Source organism: Rhyacophila brunnea, unplaced genomic scaffold (genome assembly GCF_057557595.1).
Source record: "Rhyacophila brunnea isolate RB1 unplaced genomic scaffold, BYU_Rbru_1.0 scaffold_19, whole genome shotgun sequence".
Taxonomy (NCBI): Eukaryota; Metazoa; Arthropoda; class Insecta; order Trichoptera; family Rhyacophilidae; genus Rhyacophila; species Rhyacophila brunnea.
Window position 1 is genome coordinate 35377635 of NW_028232848.1, and position 26991 is coordinate 35404625.

Genomic DNA, 26991 nt, shown 5'->3' on the forward strand with positions numbered 1-26991 from the left:
TTGAAAACAAGGAAAAAATTATTGAACGAATAAAAGATTAGCCTTCGGCTAGAAACACAGTGAAAATAGAATCTCAAGAACTCAATTATAATCTTTAAACTTTTTCAATAGCATTCTTATAAACTGTTTTTCATTTTTTTCTCATGAATCTCGGTATGTCAGACAGTCGAACAATTATAATAGGGAAATTTTGGCCCACGTACGTAAAAAGGTTTGCCAACCCTGATCGAAATAATACTATTAAACCTATTTTTTCTCAAAAAAAGGGGTTTTCAAACTGTGTTCACTCGTATAATTCTGTTTAATATAATATTTATTTTATTAATTATGTTAACTGTAAATTCATGGTGGAAATGAATTCTATTATTGATTTAATTTAATAAAACGCAATTTTTATCGTACTGACTAGACTAGCCTCTGGGTGGACGAAACCGGTTGCAGTTAAAATAGGTTCATGTGATTGGGTCATCGATATATTTAATAATATGTTTACTGTTCAATTCTACTTATTAAGTCATAATTTGTGTTATACTAATTATTTAATTTATAAATACGTGCTGCAATATAATCAGTCAATGTCGATTTAATGATTTATTTTCTTCCAAACTCAATAATTACCCAGTATTATTAAATTTAACCTAACTAAAAAAATACGACATCCAACAGGATTCGCGCCCAGATGCGTGCTCTGGCCACTAAGCTATACGAGTCCTATCTATTTGTATCGAAGTGAGTTAATGCTTTTATAATTCTCTTTGAAGCACTTTCTAAATTGCGTTACTTATTGGCAATCGGCTTTTGTATTTTAAATCAAAGTAGGTATTGAATTATCGATTTCAGGATCCCTCCAATGTTTTATATTATATTTTGCTGATATTTTTGGACGAATTCACTGGACTGCCGGCTCTTAGACTGTTAGCCGATGAGTTAGACATTTTTCGAAATTCTTGTCCTATTAAAAATATTTTTAACACTATTATAATATTTTGTATAATTCTCATGACAAAGGCCAATCATTTTTTAACCCCTGATCGAGCTAATGAGGTAGTTAGATCAGATTATTTTTAAATATCTGGGGCTTTCCCACGTACCCAGGTATTTCCACAGATAAATTAAAAATAATTCCCTATTACAAACATCGGCTTCCTAGTGATTAATATAATAGGTATTATATATTTCGACGTAGTTACACAAAACAATACAACTCATAAAATATAAATCCATGCTTGGTGAAATGTTTCACCAGTCAATATAATTTTTTTTCCTAGATTATTTATTTTCTTATTATCTTCCCAAGTCATGTCACCATTCTGTATCCACCATATATATAATGTGTGGATGGTTTTTAGTAGCCTTTGTCAGGTGACAGGTGGTGGTATTTACTTTTGTTGTCAAAGAGGATATATAATTATTAAGTTTACACTGCTACTTATTGCTATTTTGTTTTACTGTTTTTGTTATATTATACGTATTCATATTCCAACAGTGAATTTTCCATTTGTGAGATTTTCTTCAGAAATAAATATTTATTTTCTTCTTCTTATTGTGCCATCCCCTAGCGGAGGTCGGACACCATCAAGGCAATATTAGCTTTGTCGTCTGCTACCTGGAATAGTTCAGTGGAGATGCACTCGTACTAATCACGGAGGTTTTTAAGCCACGATATGCGGCGCCGTCCTCTGCTACGCTTACCATTGATCTTTCCTTGAATGATAAGTTGGGGAATACTGTACTTTTGTCCTCTCATAATGTAGCCGAGGTACTGTAGTTTCCTGGTTTTAATACTACGTAGAACTCATTGGTCCTTTCCCATTCAATTGAGAATTTCAACATTTGTCACTCTGTCAGTTCAAGAAATTTTGAGGATGCATCTATACAGCCACATCTCGAAAGCTTCAAGTCTCCGTAACATCTCTTGGTTTAGCGTCCATAATAATGTTTATAATAATGTATTAATGTTAGCCATACTATTTATCTTTCAACAAAAATATGTGTACACATTTTAAATTAAAGGTGAAATTTTTAACATATGAACATTTCGACTTAAATTAATATCTAGTACACTCTACTCCAGTTATTTTAAAAATAATGTAAAAAAATATACCACACTATGAAAAAATATTCATTTACCCATGCAACGTGCTGAATTTTTTGAGTCAACTTTTCTTGAAATTTATCTAATGTGAGTTAGCGCGTTTTTTATAAAATACGTTTAGTAATAAAAATAGAATAAGCAATTTTAAGCCGAAGATACCTAACACCTATTTCAAACGATAGTCTATTGACAATAATATGCACCTACATACAAATTCGCTTTGTCAACATAATATATAATAATGTAGGTACAGAATACATGTAGGTACTGAATACGGTATAGTTTGTTAATTATTATAGACTTATTTTATTTATTACGTAAACGCCTTGATTAATATAAATTGTACCTAATTATTAAAGATCGATTGACCAACACATTTCAAACAATAATATAATATATAATGTAATATGTAGATACCTTTCAAGTATTTTACCTACTTATATTGTTTGTAATTTCATAAACTTCAAAATACTTATTTACGGATGATGAATAAATATTAAGTTCAATTATAATAACATGAAATCGAGAAAACGCCGAAAAATATTATTTTCACTAACCAATTCATTATTAATATACTTATATATATTTTTTAATATGAATAGGTAGGTATACACAATAAATTACTTACTTAATTATGCACATCTTCAAGTTCTGACGAGGAAAGAATTCTTCTCTTTTTATAAACAGCATAAAGCATAAGTAATAATTATTATCAATCATAAGCGAAAAATGTATAAGGTACAATCACTAAGTAGATAGAAGCATATTAAAGTGTCGTGTCTACTTTCTCTACCAAGTCGTTACGTAGGTCTTTTCCTTTGCGCATTTAATTCAGCCGTGCGGCGTCCAATCTCCCGGCGGCCAGTTGGGCCGGTGTCAAATTGGGTCGGCGCCCGATTGTACCGGCGTCCGATCGTCCCGGAGTCCAATTGGGTCGGTGTCCGATTGTACCGGCGGCCAATAACCGGAGGCCAATCGGCGGAGGCCAGTTCGCGGTGTCAAATCGTTCCATTCCCTGCCCAGCCTTCCATACTGTATGATAGTTATGCTTGACCTTAATGTCCCCAATAATCTCCCGAGAAAACCACCTCGGGTATCGCCTTCCACCACGACATGGCGACTTCCTCGAAAAACATTGATCAAAAATATTATACACAATATTGTAAAAACATTGTACCGCCTCATTCACATCACAAATCTCGAGCAACTCACTCCAGTCCAACTCACTCATCAATGAGTAAAGTAGCTTGAAGAAGGCGGACCTTCAAACCTCCACCCGCCGAATTGGTTGGTTTTGTAAGAGGGAATTGGAGTCTGAAGCGGACGAGTCGACCGAAACCTGAGCAGAAAAACTAAAGTTGGATGTACACATCTTCGCGTACAAGAGGAGATGTGCATCGTGAAAGCGATAAGTCGATATTGCTAAATACCCTATCCAAAAGTCCATTGCTAGAGTTAGAGACATCATTGTGCTGAGAAAATCCAAAAACAGAAGATAGAAATTCAAGGTCATCGCTGACTCTTTTACCACTACGTGCTGAGTTTAGATTAAAATCTCCCATTACAATAATCTTTCTATCTCCAATTAAGTTGATATTAGATAGCATACTCTCAATAAAACACTTATACACCTCCAAGTCACTTGCTGGTGGAAAATAAATGACGCAAACGTAAATAGTGTCTCCGTCGTAGGTCACTTTCACCCAAAGGTCCTCATTTTGAGTCTCCAAAGCACGGAAACGTTCGGCCTGTAACCCTTCCATACTTCTAACCCCCAAAAGACAACCCCCACCCTGCCTGTGGCCTGCGCCGGAGTCTCGATCCCTCCTAAAGACTGAGTACTCACTTCCAAAATATTCACGACTAAAAACACTATCATTGAGCCATGTTTCAGTTAACCCTATGATGTCATAGTCATCAGCCAAAACATTGCTCAAAAAATCGACAGATTTTGTTTTCAAGCCCCGAACATTCTGGTAGTAGAATAATAATTGCTTAGGGCAATTCTTATTTTTATTGTTATTATTAAGTCAGCTACTCGGTAGCCGTGGTGTTTCCATCCTGGCAACCCATTCTTTTATATATGAATGGCGGGGCCAATTTTCCGCCTTCAAAACCAACGTACTTAGCTTAGTAGGGATCCCTACCTTAAATGAAGCGTAATCACCTTTTGACTTCAATTTAACTACTGTGAAATCAGCAGTACAATTAGTAATTTTTTTAATATAGTCGTTCAAGTTCGCAACTGTGGTGTCGCGATGAAAGGGGTAGAAGTGGTAATTTTTAACCACCTCCGCCCCCCTCATCGCCCCACCAAAGCTACCACGAATCGCAATGGCTGCCCTCTTCCTCTTCACTACCGTTGACCATTCTTCACCGGTAGTGGAGTTTCCAAGAGACACATCATTTGCTGATACCGGTGTCCCATCAGATTTCTGAGACGTCGAGGCCTTGGGAGTGACATCTCGCTTTCCCGCTGAAGTCTCCTTTGCACGAGTTGTGTCCTTCAAATCTCCGGCAATTTTTTGTGATCTTGTTATTATTGTTGTTGCACGGGTCTTTGAGTGTTTTTGAGCTGTCAGTGGTTTGGGCTCATTAACAGCTGCATTAACGTCGATTACGCCGATTAGCGTCGGTGCAATTAGTGGCTTTGGTTTTAACTGCGGAGCGGCAGGCGGTAGCGGGGGAAGACGTACGCACTGACACAAACTCGAATAATTATTAATTTTTTCTTCCAGCTGTTCCACTTTTTTCATTAATAATTCCACCAAAAGCAATGTTCTCTCAGGAACCGACACATCCACACACTGAACATATTTGTCATTAGTTGGCATTGTTGACTGACTGTTAATACCAACAAATGATAATAGGTATTCTTTAAAAATGCTGAGAGCGCAAAAAATATGTTGTTACAACGAAGCGGTCAATTATAACTCTTTTTTAATTTTATATGGATATTTTTCGGGTAGAATGAACTGTGTTTTTGATGGTTAAACTAATATAATAATACATTTAATAACTTAAATCAAATAATTCCATAATTAATATAGATACATATTCGTGAACATCGTATAATTTTAAATTTTTTTGTATTGTTTAAGGTACAATACGAAATAAAAATATTGAAATAAATCAATCAGAATCCAATGAGATAAATATATGAAAAATTTTCCCTGTATATAACAATTTCTATAACATTGGAAACCTTTTAGAATAAATTATCTTACATGTCCACATGATGTAAATATTTTTTTTCTAATATGTACCTACACTTCTTAGGTTGTTTAAAATGATTCATATTTAATAAAGAATGCTACATTTATAAATCTTGCGTATAACATACTTTTTTAATTAATTTATTAAAATCCATGCCCTTGCTTTTTTGTATACGATGGATTTTAATTTGATTAAAAAATAGTTTACCATAATCAAAATATTTCGAATTTACGAAAAATCAGAGCTTTGAAAAAAGCGGCATTTATTTTGTTTAAACCGAAGTATCTTCACTCATATTTCTATCCACTCTTAGTTGCATATTTTTATTCAAACTGCTAACGAAACCAATGGGAAATTGTGATTAGTTTGTCTATTATTTCATGTATTTTAATAATGTTTCCCACTCCAATTAGATTCATATACGTTTAGTTATTTATATTTGTATAATTATTAATGTATTTTTTAGAAAAAGATTTCGTAAACTAAAATGACTCTATATTTGTATGTTACCACTATTTTTTATAGCCGATAGCGTATTGGGCGAAGATGATGATGAAAAAAGTACATCATGTAAAACTAAAAGATATTTTTATGTTACAGATATTATTATATCTAATATCACACATTTTTGGAAAATTATAGAGCGTTCCTGTTCGTAAAATTTTCCATTTCGAGCACTGCTTTGTCGTATTACTTGATTTGTATTGCAACACTCACAGCCTGCTGCGGGAGTGAGAGAAAGAGTAAATGTGTATCGCTGCATTTTAAAGGCAGGCATAGTTTCATCTTACTGTCTCGTAATAGGCTCTACACAGCAAGAGAATAATTTGACGGCGATCTCTGTGTAACGCTTCACGTAACGGATACATGTTATTTTCGTGCAAATCCGATTTGGACATTAAAGATATTGCAGAAAAATTGTAAAAATATTTTTGTGGAGCAGTGTTGCACATACCTCGACAAGAAGTTGTCCATAATTTCGTATGACGGCAACATCTTCACGTGTTTCAAATTTCGAGGATATCGCAACTTGATCACTGCCTTTTGACACTATCTGTAATAAAAAATAAAACTTTGCATTTCGAGCAAGCGTGTCAACACCAGGCCACCATTTGCATTTTATGTATACAGTAATATTAACACAGATGATATTAAGAGCATACATCAGTGAAACGGCAAATAATTTTCAACAATAGGTGGGACGAAATTTCGCACTCGTCGCCAATTGGAGAGCAGCAGTTGAGATGTGAGCACGTCAATTGTTTGTGTCATGGCGTCGGAAGAATATATTTTTATATCGTGTAAAGATGACTAAAAAACGTTACGCATGTACTCGAAAAAGAAAACATATCAATATATTATTATTATTACTAATATAACAATAAACATAACATTAAATGGATTCATGTTGAATTTTTATGACAAATTATGTTTTGTTCGGCACGCGTCGTTTGCACAATCTGCGCGTCGCGTAGTCACGATCTTTTCAGACCATTCCTCAGCTGAAGTATAGCTTTAACTTTTCAAAGCCTAAATATATAGTAGGGATGCTGAAAAAGGGGTTACTAACCCTAAAAATTAAAATAACTGCAAGTTATTTTGCATTACAGATTTATTTTAAGTCAAACAAGTTAACAAAAAATAGTGTCATAATATTATATCAATACATATCGGTGTACGGAAGATTCTGGACACGAAAATTGCCAATAAAAAATTCCGAACACAAACACAGAAAACTCTGGACATAGAAAATTTTGATGATTTAGAAAACAGTAGATAATAATATAAGTTCCATTGAGCAAATATGCACATAATGCAGAGTGGAAAGTAATTATTGAAGTATCTGATATATATATCTGGTATTGAAGTAACTAAAATTTACAGGGATTGTACAGGGATGGGCATACATGAGGTCAATGAGAGCCACATTCTGGATTTTCATATATATAAAGGCCACATCATAGTCACGTTCTCACGTAGTATTAAAATTTAAATTCAATTGAATTAAAGGAAAATTATTAGTTATTAATTAATTAATTTAAAGGAAAACTTGCGAAAATACAAGTATAATGGAGAAACAAAATACCTATATTTTTATCAAGAGATATTGGGAGCCGCACTTAACCCAACGAAGAGCCGCATTTGCCCACGTCGGTTTAGTGTAATATAATATTACATATTATTATTACCCGTAAATCTCTCAGATAATACACTAATTTCTAATCTATGCGCCGCTTTGTTGATTTTTTAACATTTTCACTACAATTTATGCATTACTATTACTTCAATTTAAATTGAATACATTTGGAAACTCAGAGATAAGCCACGTTTAAAATTGACATTTTTTAACAAAACATATGCGATTCATTAAAAATGTGAAATTATAACATGTTTACCATAGGTAGTAGGCAGGATCGTGCTAGGGTCATGGTGAATGAGCTTATCACAACGGGATTGAAGTCTAATATCTTTGGGTACATATCAAGTGGGGACAAAGTTCCTGAAAAAGACAGACGAGCATTTTGATTTTGGACATAATAATTATATATTATATATATATTTTGATATGAATTATGAAAGCTTTTGCAACAGTTAAAGATGTGAACATACCTGATGTAATGACAACTGTTTGGAAGCGTGAAAAAATCGGCCTCATCGCTATTGATGAATCAAGACAACTAAAAAAATGAAAAATTTATACATTCATTTCTGGCAACAAATGAGATATCGTCTATGTAAGTTCAATACCGCGTATGAGCCAATATGTTCAAAATATGTATTTTTGGCGCATTGAGTGGTTCATTCAAATTTTGAAATTGACCAATAGACCACTAGCACTCGGTTAAAATGAATACCGCGCATGAATTATCCATACTGAAGAAGCAAGCAAGACCGCGTATATCCCTGATCCAATACAGCGGACGAACGGAGAGTTGCGGCAATACCGCGTAAGGTCCAACTGATTTACAAAATAATCCTGTGGCAATTAATTTCCACAGACGCATACGATAGTAAAAATATATTTTCTAATATAAAACAGGAAGACACAATAAACTGCATTTAAATTAATTTTTTTATCTTTTTTTATTGACGAAATTGCAAGGTTTTTGTCCTTCCTGAACATTTTGACAAATGGTTCTTCCGCGGTATTAAACTTACATAGACGATATGCTATTATGAACTAAAGAAACAATAGAAATTCCGACTGCTGTTAATAGAATTTAAGCCACAAATAATGACTACTTTTACCAGCGCTCGAAATGGAGCGGAATGCCCCGGAGCGCCGTTCCTGTTCGTGGGATTTCCAAGGATGGCGTTCCTGTTCGTTAAAACCTCGAAAATGGCGTACCGGTTCGTAAAATATCCGACGGACAGCGAGTCGTCTAGTAAAATCTTCAAGCGTCATACTTAATATTATTACGTTCCGGGTTAGATTTAAAATTTACGAAAATGAATTGAAAGGTACAAAAACATAAATATTTTTTTTATTAAAAACTAATTTTACTGCTTTAGAACCACTGAATTTTCTATGACTTTAATTGAAACACATTAAATACATATATTATCTTTACTCTTACTGTATAAATGACTTAATTAATTTGTTAAATATTGCACAAAAATAACATAGTAAAAATAGTGTGAATAAAACTACGTTCCCTACCTAAATATCTACCGAGATAGGTATACTATATCTGTCCTACCGAGGGTTGAAATTCTTGAGCACGTTTATGATCAATACGGCAGTGGTAGGCAATTGTTTTTTGTAATGAAACTTTAAATTTTGTATCGAGACAACCATAATTGACCGAATTGTCCATTTATCATATTACTATGTTAGCGAAATTTACATGGGTTTGACGCGTTCATAGTTTTTGTATTACATAATGCAATCGGGTTCGTTCATTGGTCGTTTATCAATATTAAGTTGTATGCAGCCAATGATAAGCGTTTTCATCAGAGGAAGCGACAAAATTAGACTCCTTATTTTTCCAAATTTAATCATTTTAAGTTGTGTTTTTTTGGTTTCCCATTACCTAACCCCCATGCTTTGCTTCTCTACACTAATTTATTTTTTATATTTCTTACATTATTGATGAATTGATGAAGTTCAGCGGAAATACTTTGCACTGAAAAAGTAAGTAGGTACCGAGAGAGATGGAATAAAATAAGGGAGGCCTTCATCCATCACTGGATCGACCAAGGTTGATGGGTTGGGTTCTAAATAATTATTATTGCATACATGAAAAAGCCTAACTATTGCAGCTGCTTTGCTAAATTTTTAAATTTCCAAAAAACTTGTGCTCTGACATCGTTTAAAAACTCTTTGTAGGTACTTAGTAGTTTAAATTGTTGTTTAATAATTTCTAAGGGGGTCAAATATTTCATATTAAATAGTAAATACAGTCATGCTTTTCCCTGTGACCAGAACATACGTATTTGCTGTTTTACCTACCTACTCAACGTTACGGAATCGCCAGATAATAATTATTTATCCTAATCTATTATAATATTTTACATTGAGTGACAAAAAAAATAAATATCATTTCCTCATACATTTTTATTGTTTTAATTTTATATGGATATTTTTCGGGTTGAATGAACTGTGTCTTTGATGGTTAAATATTTATTATATAACATACATATTCATATAACATATATATTTACAATATACATATATACAATATACATATTCGTGAACATCGTATGCATGTTAAAAAATTTTGTATTGTTTAAGGTACAATACGAAATAAAAATATTGAAATAAATCAATCAGAATCCAATGAGATAAATATATGAAAAATTTCCCTGTATATAACAATTTCTATAACATTGGAAACCTATTAGAATAAATTATCCTACATGTCCACATGATGTAAATATTTTTTTCTAATAATATGTGCCTACACTTCTGAGGTTGTTTAAAATGATTCATATTTAATAAAGAATGCTATATTTGTAAATCATGCGTATTACATACTATTTTAATTAATTTATTAAAAACCATGCCCTTGCTTTTTCGTATACGATGGATTTTAATTTGATTAAAAAATAGTTTACCATAATCAAAATATTTCGAATTTACGAAAAATCAGAGCTCTTAATATAGCGGCATGTATTTTGTTTAAACCGAAAAATCTTCACTCATATTTCTATCCACTCTTAGTTGCATATTTTTATTCAAACTGCTAACGAAACCAATGGGAAATTGTGATAAGTTTGTCTATTATTTCATGTATTTTAATAATTTTTCCCACTCCAATTAGATTCATATACGTTTAGTTATTTATATTTGTATAATTATTAATGTATTTTTTAGAAAAAGATTTCGTAAACTAAAATGACTCTATATTTGTATGTTACCACTAATTTTTATAGCCAATAGCGTATTGGGCGAAGATGATGATGAAAAAAGTACATCATGTCAAACTAAAAGATATTTTTATGTTACAGATATTATTATATTTAATATCACACATTTTTGGAAAATTGTCGAGCGTTCCTGTTCGTGAAATTTTCCATTTCGAGCACTGGCATGGACGGGAAAACCGTAGCTCACGCAAACTGAAAAGTGCCGTAAAAGTAGTTTGCACAAACTATACCGTGCAGGCAAGTCACTGCCATCTAGCCGGCGCTTTACTAAACGAACGATACATACTAGAAAGTGACAGACCGAGGAACGATATACAAGAATCCACTTCACTGTAACCAACGTTATTTGAATTGTTTTTTACCCCTACTTAAAGTTTTGAGCCAAATATAGTTAAATAACCCTTCTGCATGATTATATCAATTTATTAATGTATCCATTATTATTGTTTTCTTAAAAATAATACATTTATTATAACATTTAAATTAATTAGAATTAGTTTTTAATTTACGCCAAATGGACAACATGCAGTGATTACATTATGCAATTTTATATACTCTATAAAAAAATGCATTATTTTCAAAATAACCGTATTGTAAAAAAAATGAAAGTATATATTATAATACCTTAATTATTTCACTTAAAAATCGATTTTTTTAAATATTTATATAAAAGTAAGTATATGTATTTCGTTTAAAATTTAATTAAAAAATAATTTCTACAAAAATTATTGTTTCATTTTTCCCCTAGCTCTTCTGTTTTGTCATGTTCTGTTTTGTCATGTTCTGTTTAGTCATGTTCTGTTTTGTCATGTTTTGTTTTGTCAAGTTCTGTTTTGTCATTTTCTGTTTTGTCGTGTTCTGTTTTGTCATGTTCTGTTTTGTCGTGTTTTGTTTTGTTGTGTTCTGTTTTGTCATGTTCTGTTTTGTCATGTTCTGTTTTGTCGTGTTCTGTTTTGTCATGTTCTGTTTTGTCATGTTCTTTTTTGTCATGTTCTGTTTTGTCATGTTCAATTTTGTCATGTTCTTTTTTGTCATGTTCTGTTTTGTCATGTTCTGTTTTGTCGTGTTCTGTTTTGTCGTGCTCTGTTGTGTCATGTTCTGTTTTGTAATGTTCTATTTTGTCATGTTCTTTTTTGTCATGTTCTGTTTTGTCGTGTTCTGTTTTGTCGTGTTCTGTTTTGTAATGTTCTAGTTTGTCATGTTCTGTTTTGTCGTGTTCTGTTTTGTCATGTTCTGTTTTGTCGTGTTCTGTTTTGTCATGTTCTGTTTTTTCGTGTTCTGTTTTGTCATGTTCTGTTTTGTCATGTTCTGTTTTGTCGTGTTCTGTTTTGTCGTGTTCTGTATTGTCATGTTCTATCTTGTCATGTTCTTTTTTGTCATGTTCTTTTTTGTCGTGTTCTGTTTTGTCGTGTTCTGTTTTGTCAGGTTCTATTTTGTCATGTTCTATTTTGTCATGTTCTTTTTTGTCATGTTCTTTTTTGTCGTGTTCTGTTTTGTCGTGTTCTGTTTTGTCATTTTCTGTTTTGTCATGTTCTATTTTGTCGTGTTCTGTTTTGTCGTGTTCTGTTTTGTCATGTTCTGTTTTGTCGTGTTCTGTTTTGTCACGTACTGTTTTGTCATGTTCTGTTTTGTCATGTTCTGTTTTGTCATGTTCTGTTTTGTCGTGTTCTGTTTTGTCGTGTTCTGTATTGTCATGTTCTATCTTGTCATGTTCTTTTTTGTCATGTTCTTTTTTGTCGTGTTCTGTTTTGTCGTGTTCTGTTTTGTCAGGTTCTATTTTGTCATGTTCTATTTTGTCATGTTCTTTTTTGTCATGTTCTATTTTGTCATGTTCTGTTTTGTCGTGTTCTGTTTTGTCATTTTCTGTTTTGTCATGTTCTATTTTGTCGTGTTCTGTTTTGTCGTGTTCTGTTTTGTCATGTTCTGTTTTGTCGTGTTCTGTTTTGTCACGTACTGTTTTGTCATGTTCTGTTTTGTCATGTTCTGTTTTGTCAAGTTCTGTTTTGTCATGTTCTGTTTTGTCGTGTTCTGTTTTGTCATGTTCTGTTTTGTCATGTTCTGTTTTGTCATGTTCTGTTTTGTCTTGTTCTGTTTAGTCATGTTCTGTTTTGTCATGTTCTATTTTGTCATGTTCTTTTTTGTCATGTTCTTTTTTGTCATGTTCTGTTTTGTCGTGTTCTGTTTTATCATGTTCTATTTTGTCATGTTCTGTTTTGTCATGTTCTGTTTTGTCATATTCTGTTTTGTCATGTTCTGTTTTGTCATGTTCTGTTTTGTCGTGTTTTGTTTTGTCGTGTTCTGTTTTGTCATGTTCTGTGTTGTCATGTTCTGTTTTGTCGTGTTCTGTTTTGTCGTGTTCTGTTTTTCGTGTTCTGTTTTGTCATGTTCTGTTTTGTCGTGTACTGTTTTGTCATGTTCTGTTTTGTCGTGTTCTGTTTTGTCATGTTTTGTTTTGTCATGTTCTGTTTTGTCATGTTCTGTTTTGTCATGTTGTGTTTTTTCTTGTTCTGCTTTGTCATGTTCTGTTTTGTCGTGTTCTGTTTAGTCATGTTCTGTTTTGTCATGTTCTGTTTTGTCATGTTTTGTTTTGTCGTGTACTGTTTTGTCATGTTCTGTTTTGTCATGTTCTGTTTTGTCATGTTCTGTTTTGTCATGTTCTGTTTTGTCGTGTTCTGTTTTGTCGTGTTCTGTATTGTCATGTTCTATCTTGTCATGTTCTTTTTTGTCATGTTCTTTTTTGTCGTGTTCTGTTTTGTCGTGTTCTGTTTTGTCAGGTTCTATTTTGTCATGTTCTATTTTGTCATGTTCTTTTTTGTCATGTTCTTTTTTGTCGTGTTCTGTTTTGTCGTGTTCTGTTTTGTCAGGTTCTATTTTGTCATGTTCTGTTTTGTCGTGTTCTGTTTTGTCATTTTCTGTTTTGTCATGTTCTATTTTGTCGTGTTCTGTTTTGTCGTGTTCTGTTTTGTCATGTTCTGTTTTGTCGTGTTCTGTTTTGTCACGTACTGTTTTGTCATGTTCTGTTTTGTCATGTTCTGTTTTGTCAAGTTCTGTTTTGTCATGTTCTGTTTTGTCGTGTTCTGTTTTGTCATGTTCTGTTTTGTCATGTTCTGTTTTGTCATGTTCTGTTTTGTCTTGTTCTGTTTAGTCATGTTCTGTTTTGTCATGTTCTATTTTGTCATGTTCTTTTTTGTCATGTTCTTTTTTGTCATGTTCTGTTTTGTCGTGTTCTGTTTTATCATGTTCTATTTTGTCATGTTCTGTTTTGTCATGTTCTGTTTTGTCATGTTCTGTTTTGTCGTGTTCTGTTTTGTCGTGTTCTGTTTTGTCATGTCCTGTGTTGTCATGTTCTGTTTTGTCGTGTTCTGTTTTGTCGTGTTCTGTGTTGTCATATTCTGTGTTGTCATGTTCTGTTTTTCGTGTTCTGTTTTGTCATGTTCTGTTTTGTCGTGTACTGTTTTCTCATGTTCTGTTTTGTCGTGTTCTGTTTTGTCATGTTCTGTTTTGTCATGTTCTGTTTTGTCATGTTCTGTTTTGTCATGTTCTGTTTTGTCATGTTGTGTTTTTTCTTGTTCTGCTTTGTCATGTTCTGTTTTGTCGTGTTCTGTTTAGTCATGTTCTGTTTTGTCATGTTCTGTTTTGTCATGTTTTGTTTTGTCGTGTACTGTTTTGTCATGTTCTGTTTTGTCATGTTCTGTTTTGTCATGTTCTGTTTTGTCTTGTTCTGTTTAGTCATGTTCTGTTTTGTCGTGTTCTGTTTTGTCATGTTCGGTTTTGTCGTGTTCTGTTTTGTCGTGTTCTCTTTTGTCGTGTTCGGTTTTGTCAAGTTCTGTTTTGTCATGTTCTGTTTTGTCATGTTCTCTTTTGTCGTGTTCGGTTTTGTCAAGTTCTGTTTTGTCATGTTCTGTTTTGTCATGTTCTGTTTTGTCGTGTTCTGTTTTGTCATGTTCGGTTTTGTCGTGTTCTGTTTTGTCGTGTTCTCTTTTGTCGTGTTCGGTTTTGTCAAGTTCTGTTTTGTCATGTTCTGTTTTGTCATGTTCTGTTTTGTCGTGTTCTGTTTTGTCATGTTCTGTTTTGTCGTGTACTGTTTTGTCATGTTCTGTTTTGTCATGTTCTGTTTTGTCGTGTTCTGTTTTGTCGTGTTCTGTTTTGTCATGTTCTGTTTTGTCATTTTTTGTTTTGTCGTGTACTGTTTTGTCATGTTCTGTTTTGTCGTGTTCTGTTTTTCATGTTCTGTTTTGTCGTGTTCTGTTTTGTCATGTTTTGTTTTAACATGTACTGTTTTTTCGTGTTCTGTTTTGTCATGTTCTGTTTTGTCGTGTTCTGTTTTGTCATGTTCTATTTTGTCATGTTCTTTTTTGTCATGTTCTGTTTTGTCGTGTTCTGTTTTGTCATGTTCTATTTTGTCATGTTCTTTTTTGTCATGTTCTGTTTTGTCGTGTTCTGTTTTGTCGTGTTCTGTTTTGTCGTGTTCTGTATTGTCATGTTCTATTTTGTCATGTTTTTTTTTGTCTTGTTCTTTTTTGTCGTGTTCTGTTTTGTCGTGTTCTGTTTTGTCAGGTTCTATTTTGTCATGTTCTTTTTTGTCATGTTCTTTTTTGTCATGATCTGTTTTGTCATGTTCTCTTTTGTCGTGTTCTGTTTTGTCATGTTCTATTTTGTCATGTTCTTTTTTGTCATGTTCTGTTTTGTCGTGTTCTGTTTTTTCATGTTCGGTTTTGTCGTGTTCTGTTTAGTCGTGTTCTGCTTTGTAATGTTCTATTTTGTCGTGTTCTGTTTTGTCATGTTCTGTTTTGTCATGTTCTGTTTTGTCATGTTCTGTTTTTTCGTGTTCTGTTTTGTCATGTTCTATTTTGTCATGTTCTTTTTTTCATGTTCTTTTTTGTCATGATCTGTTTTGTCATGTTCTCTTTTGTCGTGTTCTGTTTTGTCATGTTCTATATTGTCATGTTTTTTTCTCATGTTCTGTTTTGTCATGTTCTCTTTTGTCGTGTTCTGTTTTGTCATGTTCTGTTTTGTCAAGTTCTGTTTTGTCATGTTCTGTTTTGTCATGTTCTGTTTTGTCCTGTTCTGTTTTGTCATGTTCTGTTTTGTCATGTTCTGTTATGTCATGTTCTGTTTTGTCATGTTCTGTTTTGTCATGTTCTGTTTTGTCGTGTTCTGTTTAGTCATGTTCTGTTTTGTCATGTTCTTTTTTTTCATGTTCTGTTTTGTCGTGTTCTGTTTTGTCATGTTCTGTTTTGTCGTGTACTGTTTTGTCATGTTCTGTTTTGTCGTGTTCTGTTTTGTCGTGTTCTGTTTTTCATGTTCTGTTTTGTCGTGTTCTGTTTTGTCATGTTCTGTTTTGTCATGTTGTGTTTTTTCGTGTTCTGTTTTGTCATGTTCTGTTTTGTCGTGTTCTGTTTTGTCATGTTCTGTTTTGTCGTGTTCTGTTTTGTCATGTTCTGTTTCGTCGTGTTCTGTTTAGTCATGTTCTGTTTTGTCATGTTCTGTTTTGTTATGTTCTGTTTTGTCATGTTCTGTTTAGTCATGTTCTGTTTCGTCATGTTCTGTTTTGTTAAGTTCTGTTTTGTCATGTTCTGTTTTGTCGTGTTCTGTTTTGTCATGTTCTGTTTTGTTGTGTTTTGTTGTGTTCTGTTTTGTCGTGTTCTGTTTTGTCGTGTTCTGTTTTGTCATGTTCAATTTTGTCATGTTCTTTTTTGTCATGTTCTGTTTTGTCGTGTTCTGTTTTGTCATGTTCTATATTGTCATGTTCTTTTTTGTCATGTTCTGTTTTGCATGTTCTCTTTTGTCGTGTTCAGTTTTGTCAAGTTCTGTTTTTTCATGTTCTGTTTTGTCGTGTTCTGTTTTGTCATGTTCTGTTTTGTCATGTTCTGTTTTGTCGTGTTCTGTTTTGTCATGTTCTCTTTTGTCTTTGTGTGTTTCATTGTGAAGATCCAACATAATCAACTGTCAATCCTGCATCTTTACCTAACCTAACCTAACCTTACACTGAACGTGCTCTACCGAAACACCAAAACCCAGCTTCAATTGACCGCCCTAAATAATTTCAATCACTAAGTTAGTCGAAGGGAGGAAGCTGGTCGTGTGACTCCCACGTGCCGACCGACGGCACGCTACCAGGGCGTAATTGACGCCTGGCCGAGAGGAGAGTCGAGCGCGGAGATCAGATCGGGCTGTGCGGCCCTAACTCCCTTCCCTACCCGGACTTCCGGGTGTCAAGTTTGGCGAGCCCAACGTGGACCTGTGACAATACTTGTCGTGTTGGCAAGCATCTGTCAGAAATAGGGCAGTGAAAAACTGAAGGAACTTCACCGGATCCACAACTTGGAAATAGAGTCAGTGCTAAATTCAGTGTAATAAATTTAGTGTGCTTAAAGCGTTTGACAGTTGACGTGGACAGTGACATTTTGACATTTGTGATAGTGCGAGGACAGTTGTTGTGGTTGGCATCTGCCACTCTGACGTTTGTGGCGTTGTGATCGTCCGCCATCTTGGAACATTGAAGTTAAAGTCCCTCCACCAAACCCGCCCCGTACCACCCTCGGTCTTAATCGAGAGTATCACGGGACCCATCAATTGGTGATGTGAAGCATCTAAGAATTGGCCTGGGAGTGTCCTGGGAGAAGATGCCCAAGACTTAGATTGCTACGCTCAAAGTGAGCTCTGACTGAGTTTACTGAGTTTACTCTATCGCAAAGTGCCAGGGAGAGAAAAAACACATGGAAATTACTAAAAAGAAAATGAGCCTACTTGTTCATTAAATTAAAGAACGAAGCTAATCATACAGGCAGCAAAATTTATGTGAAGAGATCTTCACGCCCGTAGTAAGACGCCGCAAATTTTTTGAAAGCAAGATAATTGGCCTTAGTAGCAATCAAGTCGGACGGGCCGATGGGTCCAACAGCTGGTTGGACCGACCTGAGTATTTCCTCCCGTTCGGAGCACATACTCAGACGCTCAAAGAGCTTGCCAGCGAATCCACCATGACCAGTCACAAATGGACTGGTGTAATGGTCTGGAGTCAGATATTTGGTTATCTCCATTTGCCACTGTATGTCTGGAAAAAACGTATATGTGTGCCGGCCCTTGGTCGATTCGTCCCACTTTCGCTGCCAGGTCTTAATGGCATGAGTCTAATTCTGCGCCTCAATAATGCTACTCCTTCGCCAGCTAGCCGAGGGGGGGGGAGAGGTGAAAATCACCAACGTCGGCCTCCTCGCCCTTGAGGAGCAATATTGAAGCGCCGCTGACCTGAATATGCAGGTTAAGTGGGAGAATGAATGCGGCCAGGACCGGGAGCGCGTCAGTTGAGGTAGTACGGTAGGCCTTGGTAATGGACAGAAGCGCGATGCGCTGTCCTCTTAAAAGAGAGATTCTAAGTTTGACACTTTTGGGAATGCGCGGGCACCAAGCACTGGCGGCATAAGCCGCGATTCCCATAAAAATGGCGCCGTAGGCGATCTTGAGCGCCCTTACTTTTAAGCCCCATCCTTCACCAGCCATGCGGCCGATCCTCTGGAAGGCCACCCCAGCCTTGTGGACTTGGGTTTCGGCATGGTGTAGGAAATTTAACATTGTGTCTATTTTGACGCCTAGATAGGTGACGATCTTCGACACTTTCACTCTCATGTACCGAATCGGACTGTGGGTAGTCTCTAACAGCTAAGTCGTCTCGGTCCTTTGAGGACAATGGCTTCTGTCTTGGAAGGTGCGAATGATAGTCTAGTTAATCTACCCATGCCTCAATTGATGCTAAAGCTTCGCCAACGGTGCTCTCAATCTTCGCCCTGTTGTCGGCCTCGACCAGCAGCAGCGCATCGTCTGCGTAGGCAATGACAGTACAGTCGGTTGGAAGCGGAATTCTAAGGAGATCGTCGAAGAGTACGTTCCAGAGAAGGGGCCCGAGGACTAAGCCCTGAGGACATCCCATGCTGGTGTGCCTCTTTATTGTGGTTGAACCAACTCGAAACTCGATCGATCTATTGGTGAAATAACTTTGAATTGACGCGAACAAATTTCCTAGTAGTCTCTTCGGCCGGAGCTTTCGAAGTATAAGAGGCCAAGACGCACTATCAAACGCACCTGCAATGTCCAGGAAAACTCCTAGGACGTATTTACGGCGAGAATTTTCAGCAATAGCAATCACGTTCCTTATGGCGTTGACTGTTGATTTGCCTCTTCTGAATCCAAGTTGCTTATCGGAAAGCGGCGAGTGTGTCTCCAGGTGGGCTTCAATCCTGTGGCACAGTAGCTTCTCCAGCACTTTGCCCAGAGCGGGCAGAAGTGTTAGAGGGCGGTAGGCTTTGGGGCTAGACGGTTCTCGGCTGCCAGTTTTGGGGATTACCTTAAGTAAGCCCCTCTCCCAGCAGTCGGGGAACGTGCCGCTTCTGATGCAGTCACTGAGGAGGGCTGTAATCTCTGGCGCGGCGATGGCCCATGTGCGTTTGACAAGTAAATTGTCAATGCAGTCCGGGCCCGGGGCCTTGCCAGCAATCAACGTGCGTATGATGTGGTTGATCTCCTGTTCGGAAGGCAACGATGAGTGATCCGTGTCGATGGGAAGAGAAGCCTCAAAGCGGGCCATCCTCATGGCGTCATCATCCCTGGATTCATCATCCAGGGGGATGAGGGCCTCGAGTAGGACCGCAGCCGTTTCAGACTCGGTACTGGTGAATCCGCCACCCGGTTTCTCGATGCCGCACAGGAGGCTCGTCGGTCTGAGTCCCAGCCTCAATGCGCGGTATGGAGGATCCCAGGGGTCCGAACCTCCCTCAATGGTGACGAAGTTACGCCAGTAGTCTTTCTTGGCTTGAGTAATCGCTTTCTTGTATTCCATTCGGGTGGATTTGGCCATGGTTGCAAGGGGATCGATGGAGGCAGGTGGTTGCTTGCGCAGGCGTGCACGTTGATGAGCCTTGCGCGCTTTTCTGAAAAGGTCACGCAAGCGCAAAACATGCTGCGTCCACCACGGCGACTGGCTTGGTGGCTTGGGTTTGCAGCGTCCAAGTGAATCTTCGGCTGATCCAGTGATGTCTGCAGTCAGTCGTGAGGCGGCCGAGTGCAGGTCCGGAAATCGGGTTCTAGATGTCCTGTCAAGCTTTTTGGAGCGCACCTCTTCAAACTTTTCCCAATTCCCGTCGCGCGTTCTAAATCGCGTGGGCGGGGTTGGGGATACGTCAGAGACGCCATCGTGCGAGGAGACAGTGGCCAGCTCAAAAGTGATCAGCCGGTGATCACTCATGGAAGCGCTCTCATGGACTCTTCAGCCGCTGATTCGTCTCGCGACGGACTCAGTGGCCAGGGTGATGTCGATGTAGGTGCTTCCGGAGTTTGCGTGCGACACGAAAGTCGGCATGCTGTTGGGGTCGTTGAGGACGACCAGGTTGTGCTGGTGAACCAGCTCCTCGATGACGTCCGCGTCGCACAGGGGGATATCCACGAGCGCCCAGCGGGGGGATTGCGAGTTTGCATCCGCACAGATGATGCCATCCCTGCCACCAACTGCGCGTAGGATGCCGTCGAGCACTGATGCCACGTGTTCCTTTGTGCTCTTAAAGCTGAAGTAGGCGGAGATAACCACCACACTGCCTCCTCCGGGAAAGCTTATGTCTGCACACGCGACTAGCTCAGTTGACAGGTGCGAGAGCGAAAGCAAGCCAAGGCGAGGGTCAAGAGCGAAGGCGCAAGCCTTTGGCTCTGCACCCCTGGCGCTGACGACAAGGCCCGCGCACCCGAGTCCCTTTTCAGTGGCCTTGGGGCCCCTTTAAGGCCCCAGTGGTGCGGTTCCTGCACCAGCGCCAGAGACAAGCCTGTGGCCCGCATGGTCTCAATTAACTCCGCCGAGCCGGCGTCGCTCAGATTGACGTTCAACTGAGCGAAGGTAATCATCGCGTGGCAGTGTAGTCCACCATAGCCCTCTCGCGCAGCTCAGCGTGTAGCCTTGCTGGGCATTCGAGACTGCCGGTGGAGTGATCAGACGGCTGCTTGTGTTTATGGCAGGCCACGCATTTGGGTGGGTTTCCTTTGTTGGGGCAGTCCTCGCGGTCGTGGCCGGAGATGGCGCAGTGGCTGCACGTCGGGGTTTTGTTAGAACAACCTTTGGCCATGTGACCGAAGAGGTAGCAAATATTGCACTTTACTACCCCAACGTAGTCCCTAAGAGGGAAGGATTCCCACCCCATGTAGAGTCTGTTTTCTACTATTAGGGCAGACCAGATGGCCGCCGGGGCGAAGACCACAAAGTGGCATCTGCCGGTTCTTGGCCCGGCTTTGTGGCTCAGTCTTATTTCCTGGTATGCCTTTTCTGGCAGGCCGGTCTGTTCCCTGGTGGAGGTGAAGATAGCTTCCCGGAGTTGTGGTTCCGTGAGAGTCGACGGTAAGTTAAAGATAATGACACGAGTCTGTTTTTTCCCAGCGAGCTCGGCTCGTAGGGCAGCCTCCGAGGTCTCCAGGGCTTTCATAAGGGCCTTGGCCTCGACTTCAGAACGGGGGTGAACAATTACACCTCCGTTCCTTATGTTACGGATACCCGTAATTTGAACCCCAAGGGACCTGGGGTCGAAGGCCTTCTTGAGGATCTCCTTCGTGGTATCCGACTTCTTCTCCCCAGATCCGGTCGGGAAGAAGAGAACTCCCGGTCTGGTGGCGAGGGGAAACAGGGACGGAAACTGTTGGTTGGCGGATGTTGAGGTGGAGGGTGGAGCAAGTGTTGCTGTAGTCGCCGTAGGTGGGCGGCTCTTCCTGCCCAATGCTGTGGCCCATGACATTGCAGGTGTCGTTGCGGTAGGTAGGGCGTTTGTGACCGCTTGTGGCTGGATAGTTTTTAATATTTTAGACTGAGCATGCAGGTCCTTGATAGCCTTTTCACATTATTTCATTAATAGCAAAAAAAGTCGCCTAAACTAAACTATTAAATATTTTAGATAATATGTGGTTGAAAAATCCTGGCCCGGGGGGTCCGCTTCGGGATGTGGGGTCCATGATAGAATCCATTTGTCAATAAACGAAGATGAATTTGGATTGACTACTATTGAAATTGATTGTGCTAATAAACAAGCACATTCGTCAAAAATTAATGTTATCTAAGCAGTAAAACCTTGTTTATTTTTGTATTCGTAAGTAGATACTTTGTTGACTATTTAAAAATGTGTCTGTATTATTATAAGGGGGGAGTCGCATAGATTAGATTTTTTTAAAGGGAGGCGTAGTACACAGTTTGGAAACCACTGACCTAACATTTGAATTTTGTCTAAAAAAAACAAAACGTTAATTACCCTTCATGGATATTTTGTCTAAAAAAACAAGAAGTTAATTACCCCACGTTTAATTTTTTGAAAATGCAGAAAATTATTGGTCACTTAACGCGTACTATATTTTTTGCTGAAATACTATAATTTTGAAGGCACTGTACTATAATTCCACTTTCAAAATATGGCAACACTGACGTGACCTGTCATTGTGGTGTCAAAGTTAGGTTATGTGGGAATGTCAATCGTATTTAATTACGCAGTGAGAAATTAATCAAATATTGCTTTATTTTGCTAAAGAGTAAGACATCACACCATTATTTGTACATAAAATGGATACAGTCAACAGCAATCCTCAGATATACGAAAAAGGAGATGAACGTGCAGTTACACATTCGGAAGAAGACGAAGAAGTAACGGATCCCTTCGATGAACGGGAAATATTCGATTTGATCAGAAACATCAACGATCCTGAACATCCTCTTACATTAGAAGAACTGAGAGTAATTCAACAGCAGAACATCACCGTTGACGATAAACTGAACAATGTCCACATCAGCTACACTCCAACGATTCCCCACTGCGGCATGGCCACCCTGATTGGATTGTCAATCAGGGTACTGCTTCTGCGAGTGCTGCCGTATCGTTTTAAAGTGAGCGTGGAGGTGACGCCCGGAAGTCATGTATCTGAATTGGAAATAAACAAACAGCTCGCCGACAAAGAAAGAGTTGCAGCAGCCTTAGAGAATAATAACCTTATTGAGATTATAAATCAATGCATAGCGTAGTATATTTTTTTTTTTTAAACCTCGTAACTCGTTCATACAATGTAAAATATAAAAAGTTAATCAATTGAGGGTTGATCGATCACAATATGTGCATCCGTTACCAAGTTGAGTAAATCGACTTCAAACTTAAATATACGATTGTAAATTCTACACGATTTCTATTCTATTAAATTGACGGTCCGTAAACCAGACATTACAAAAATGCAAGGCAATAGGGTCGCAGATGCCCGCATGAGCTTTAATAACTTTCTTTTTATACCAAACCCAACATAACTATACCTACCCCAACCTAATATAATGTGTGTGATAATGATGCATCGAAATGTATGAAAATTTCAAATTTTAAATTAACAATTATTGGATCGAAAAGCATCTGCGCCGACAGAAAAGGGTATTTAATATAATTGTCTACACGGAATAAACTGTTTTCGGGGGGAAAAAAGGTACAAGTCAGTTATGGGGAAGCCTGGCGGGAACTGCGCTAATTTTCATAGCCGATTTTGGCAAAATTCATGAATTTCATCAATGAAAACCTAACCTAAACTAACCCAACCTAATAAATAGTCCAGTATATTGGCTATTTTCAAAATGTGCTTGCCACTGGCTTCCCCATAACCGACTTGTACCAAAAAAATATATAGAAGCTCATGCGGGCATCTGTGGCATATCTACCAAATGCAATTTTACAGGAGAGCTACTTGAAGTAAAAAATTTTAGAACTTTTATGTTTTTATCGGTTACATGTAAATTGTATGCATTAAATTTCACCATAGCACAGTTCGCCGTGAGCTTCCTTATCGGAAAGAGATGACCATATACTATACTGTCATCTCTGATTTTGGCAAAATTCATGAATTCAAGAATGAAAACCTAACCTAACAAACGATTATATCGCTTATTTTCAAAATTTGTTTGCAGTGGCTTCCTGTAAACCGAAAAGAACCATGTTTTATTTAGACATGAATTTTATTTCAGTACTATATGACCCAAAGAGGTTGGACAGTCTTTAATAATATACAACCATATTTCCGATACAAAATTTCACAGTTGTGATACGACGAACTGCATACGTACAAATTTTCGGATACGGTATTTATTACTAGGCACCTGAAATTCAGTATTATAAATACTATTCATAGTTTATTTAACAATTATTACATTCTTTCTAAATTATATACTTTTGACAGAATTGTAGTTGTCTGACTTTACAACATTCATTAATGAGACAACTACCACATGTTTCACTTTACGTAGGACAAAGTCATCAATCATTAGCAACTATAATTGTCACTATTGAAATCACCATAATTCAAACTGTTGAGAGGTATATTATCTTCCAAAATAATACACTTCTGTCTCCTAACTTTATGCGACTGTCTGGTGCCCAATGTAAAGACGGACACATTAACATATCCGCATTTACGCAGTTCATTTCATAAAATTAGAGTATTTGTCCATTTTTACGTATTTTTTTTTTGGAAAGTGAGGTTTATTTTTTCTTTAATTTTAAATCAAGGAGGAAGTATTTTAAGTGTTTTAGCCAATGACATTATTAATGGACGACGCACTCAATACAGTAGCTAGCAAGTAAATTCGCATGTATAGGTAGACGTCACGCAATTTCCATTATGCGATATCACGCATCGTGAATTTATAGCAATATGACCTTTATTGTAATGGCGTTAGAGCAGTGTTTCTAATGTCAATGTTCTTTGAGCAAACACGTTCGAACCGAACCATTCGGCAGACCCAACAAAAAGCATCAGGAATTTATAGCAATATCACCTTTATTGTAATGGCGTTAGAACAGATTATGCCATTCGGCAGACCCGACAATAAAGTGAGTGTCATTTTCTTTTCCAGATGATTCGTCCATATTAATTTCATTGGTTTTAGCAGAAAAATGCTTTTTTGGTAACATAGGGACCATCGATATATAGTTATAATATGAAGCCTTTTATCCCACGTATCGTACATAAATGAGATATACTCATAGTACTCATAGAGGTATTGTGTTCATAAATTTGTACGTATGCAGTTGGCCGTATCACAGTTCATTGTGAAATGATGTATCGGAAATAGATGGCTGCATAGCAGTGCGAAGTGATGGTAGGCTGCTAAAATTCAACATAAATAGTGCACACTAAACTTTTGACGCAGGCACTTCTTTTACCAAGGTCCAAAAAATTACACCACTGAAATATGTGGTAATTTTATTAAACCTCAAAGATTATTGTTTCTTTGTTAATTATATTAAATATAATAATATATTGGGATTGACATTATATTTGGTCTAATTAAGTTATTATGCATGATTGATCTGGACCAATACATTGTTTTGGGATTAAATGTAAATATTTAATTATTATAATATATCAAGTATTTTATATAAAAAAACTATTTTATTTACCTTCCACAAATACCAAAATGTGAATCACAAAAGTATTGGATTACAGTAATGTCCCGACCTAAGTTGGTTTGTACTTACGTAGTCTGTAATTTAAACATCTGTACCAGTGATGAGCAACGTTTTCTTTTACGAAGTCCAAATAAAATTTTCAGGGGCTGCATTTATTTATATACTATTAATATTAATAATATCGACCGAAGGTACTTGATGGAATTAAAATTCTAATGGATTTAAGTTTTGTACTACATATTCAGTTTGAGTCGTTTTTTGTGACCCGGGTTTCGCCTTTCGGCATCTTCGGGCACTATGTGCACTCACCAAAAGGCAAGTACACACTGACAACGAATACAATTAATTCTTACTTATATAATAAATTAATACAATAGAATAGGTAAAAACTATATACAATGTGTACGCATATTGATTCTATTATTAGTGATAGGGGTTTTTTATAAACCCTTCAACTATTCATAATTTGTTCATATCATATCATAATAGATTTTTGGGTTTCCACCGTGTGTACTTCTTTCCTCGACGTTTCGGGCTCGTTGCAGAGGCCATTATCAAGAGATGATATGTTTTATGATGTATATGAATGTAAACGTTACTCTAAGAATGTCAAAAGGAATCCGATTAGCTAAGACCAAACATTGCTCAGAGTAATGTGTCACTCGTTACGATCAGAGATATCGGATCGAATATTGGATTTTGCTCATGGTGCCGGAAGCCATGACGTTTTTAACCATAACCCATCATCCCTGTTAATATTTTCAGGGTTTCTATGAATTTTGATGGTCTCCTTTACCAATCGTGCGAAATATCCTTTATTCCGACCCAATATCTTGGTTTCAAAGTCACATTTGTATTACCCCAAAAATCTATTATGATAAAAATCAACCGTGAAAGCCTCAAACATTATATGAAGCAGTGGCGAAGGGTGGAGGTAGGCTGTTAAGATCCGCCATAAATAGTGCACATTAAACTTTTTCAGACATACATATTTGTTATCATTGAAATAAGACTACAATTAACAGATAGTGTAGGTTAGATTTTAAAATTCAATTAAACCCTGAGAAACCAAGCCATAATAGATAATAGTCAAAAAATACATGTCTATCTATAAAATATCTAAAATTATGCAATTAAATCATACATAACTTTGAGTATTTTATAGATAGAATAATATTTTTTATTTATTATAGTTTGGTTTACGCAGGGCTTAATGAATCAAAAAAATGAAGCAAAAATATGTGTAATATGTAGTTTTAATCCAACGAAAACAAATAACTATGAATGAAAAATTGTACACAATTTTGTCGCATTGCCCAAATTAGACCAAATCTATTATGGTTTCGTTTAGGCAGGGTTTAATTGATTTTTAAAAACTAACTAATACCATCTGTAAATTGTAGTCTTAGTTCAATAAAAACAAATACATATGACTAACAAAGTTTAGTGTGCACTATTTATAGCGAATCTTAACAGCTTACCTCCACCCTTCGCCACTGATATGAAGTAAGTATGTTAATTCTTGGAACAATTTTACAGAAAATATTATTCCACCTTTGTTGGAGGATCAAGTGGTTGCAATTCTTACTATAAAAGGGACCAATGGTATCAGGGGGTATGATATCTTCATCTTATGGCCATCATAAAAAAATTCTGCATCAATTTCTTATGATTTTTGTTTTGACAGATTTTTTATTTTCTTGATTTTAAATTTTGCTTCCTCAACACGGAAAATACTAGTTTTTAGGATTTTCAAAACCGGTATTTCAATATCGATGGATATTAAGATCCCAATTTTCAGAATACAGGTATTGCAATCACTGGTGGGTGGGACGTAATAAAATCTTTTAAAACATA

General features: G+C 36.8%; 2 protein-coding genes across 2 annotated transcripts; both read left to right on the forward strand.

Moving 5' to 3' along the window:
* Positions 1 to 4429: 4429 nt before the first annotated feature.
* LOC147072954 (uncharacterized) lies at positions 4430 to 16623 on the forward strand. Its single transcript, XM_085945894.1, has 4 exons — positions 4430 to 4514; positions 11508 to 12976; positions 13546 to 13780; positions 16613 to 16623. The coding sequence occupies exons 1-4, from the start codon at positions 4430 to 4432 to the stop codon at positions 16621 to 16623; spliced, it is 1800 nt and encodes a 599-aa protein (XP_085802020.1).
* A 5483-nt stretch (positions 16624 to 22106) lies between these two features.
* On the forward strand, positions 22107 to 25114 carry galla-2 (MIP18 family protein galla-2). The gene has a single exon (XM_085945798.1). The coding sequence runs from the start codon at positions 22260 to 22262 to the stop codon at positions 22713 to 22715; it is 456 nt and encodes a 151-aa protein (XP_085801924.1). The 5' UTR covers positions 22107 to 22259; the 3' UTR covers positions 22716 to 25114.
* The last annotated feature ends 1877 nt before the right edge of the window (positions 25115 to 26991 follow it).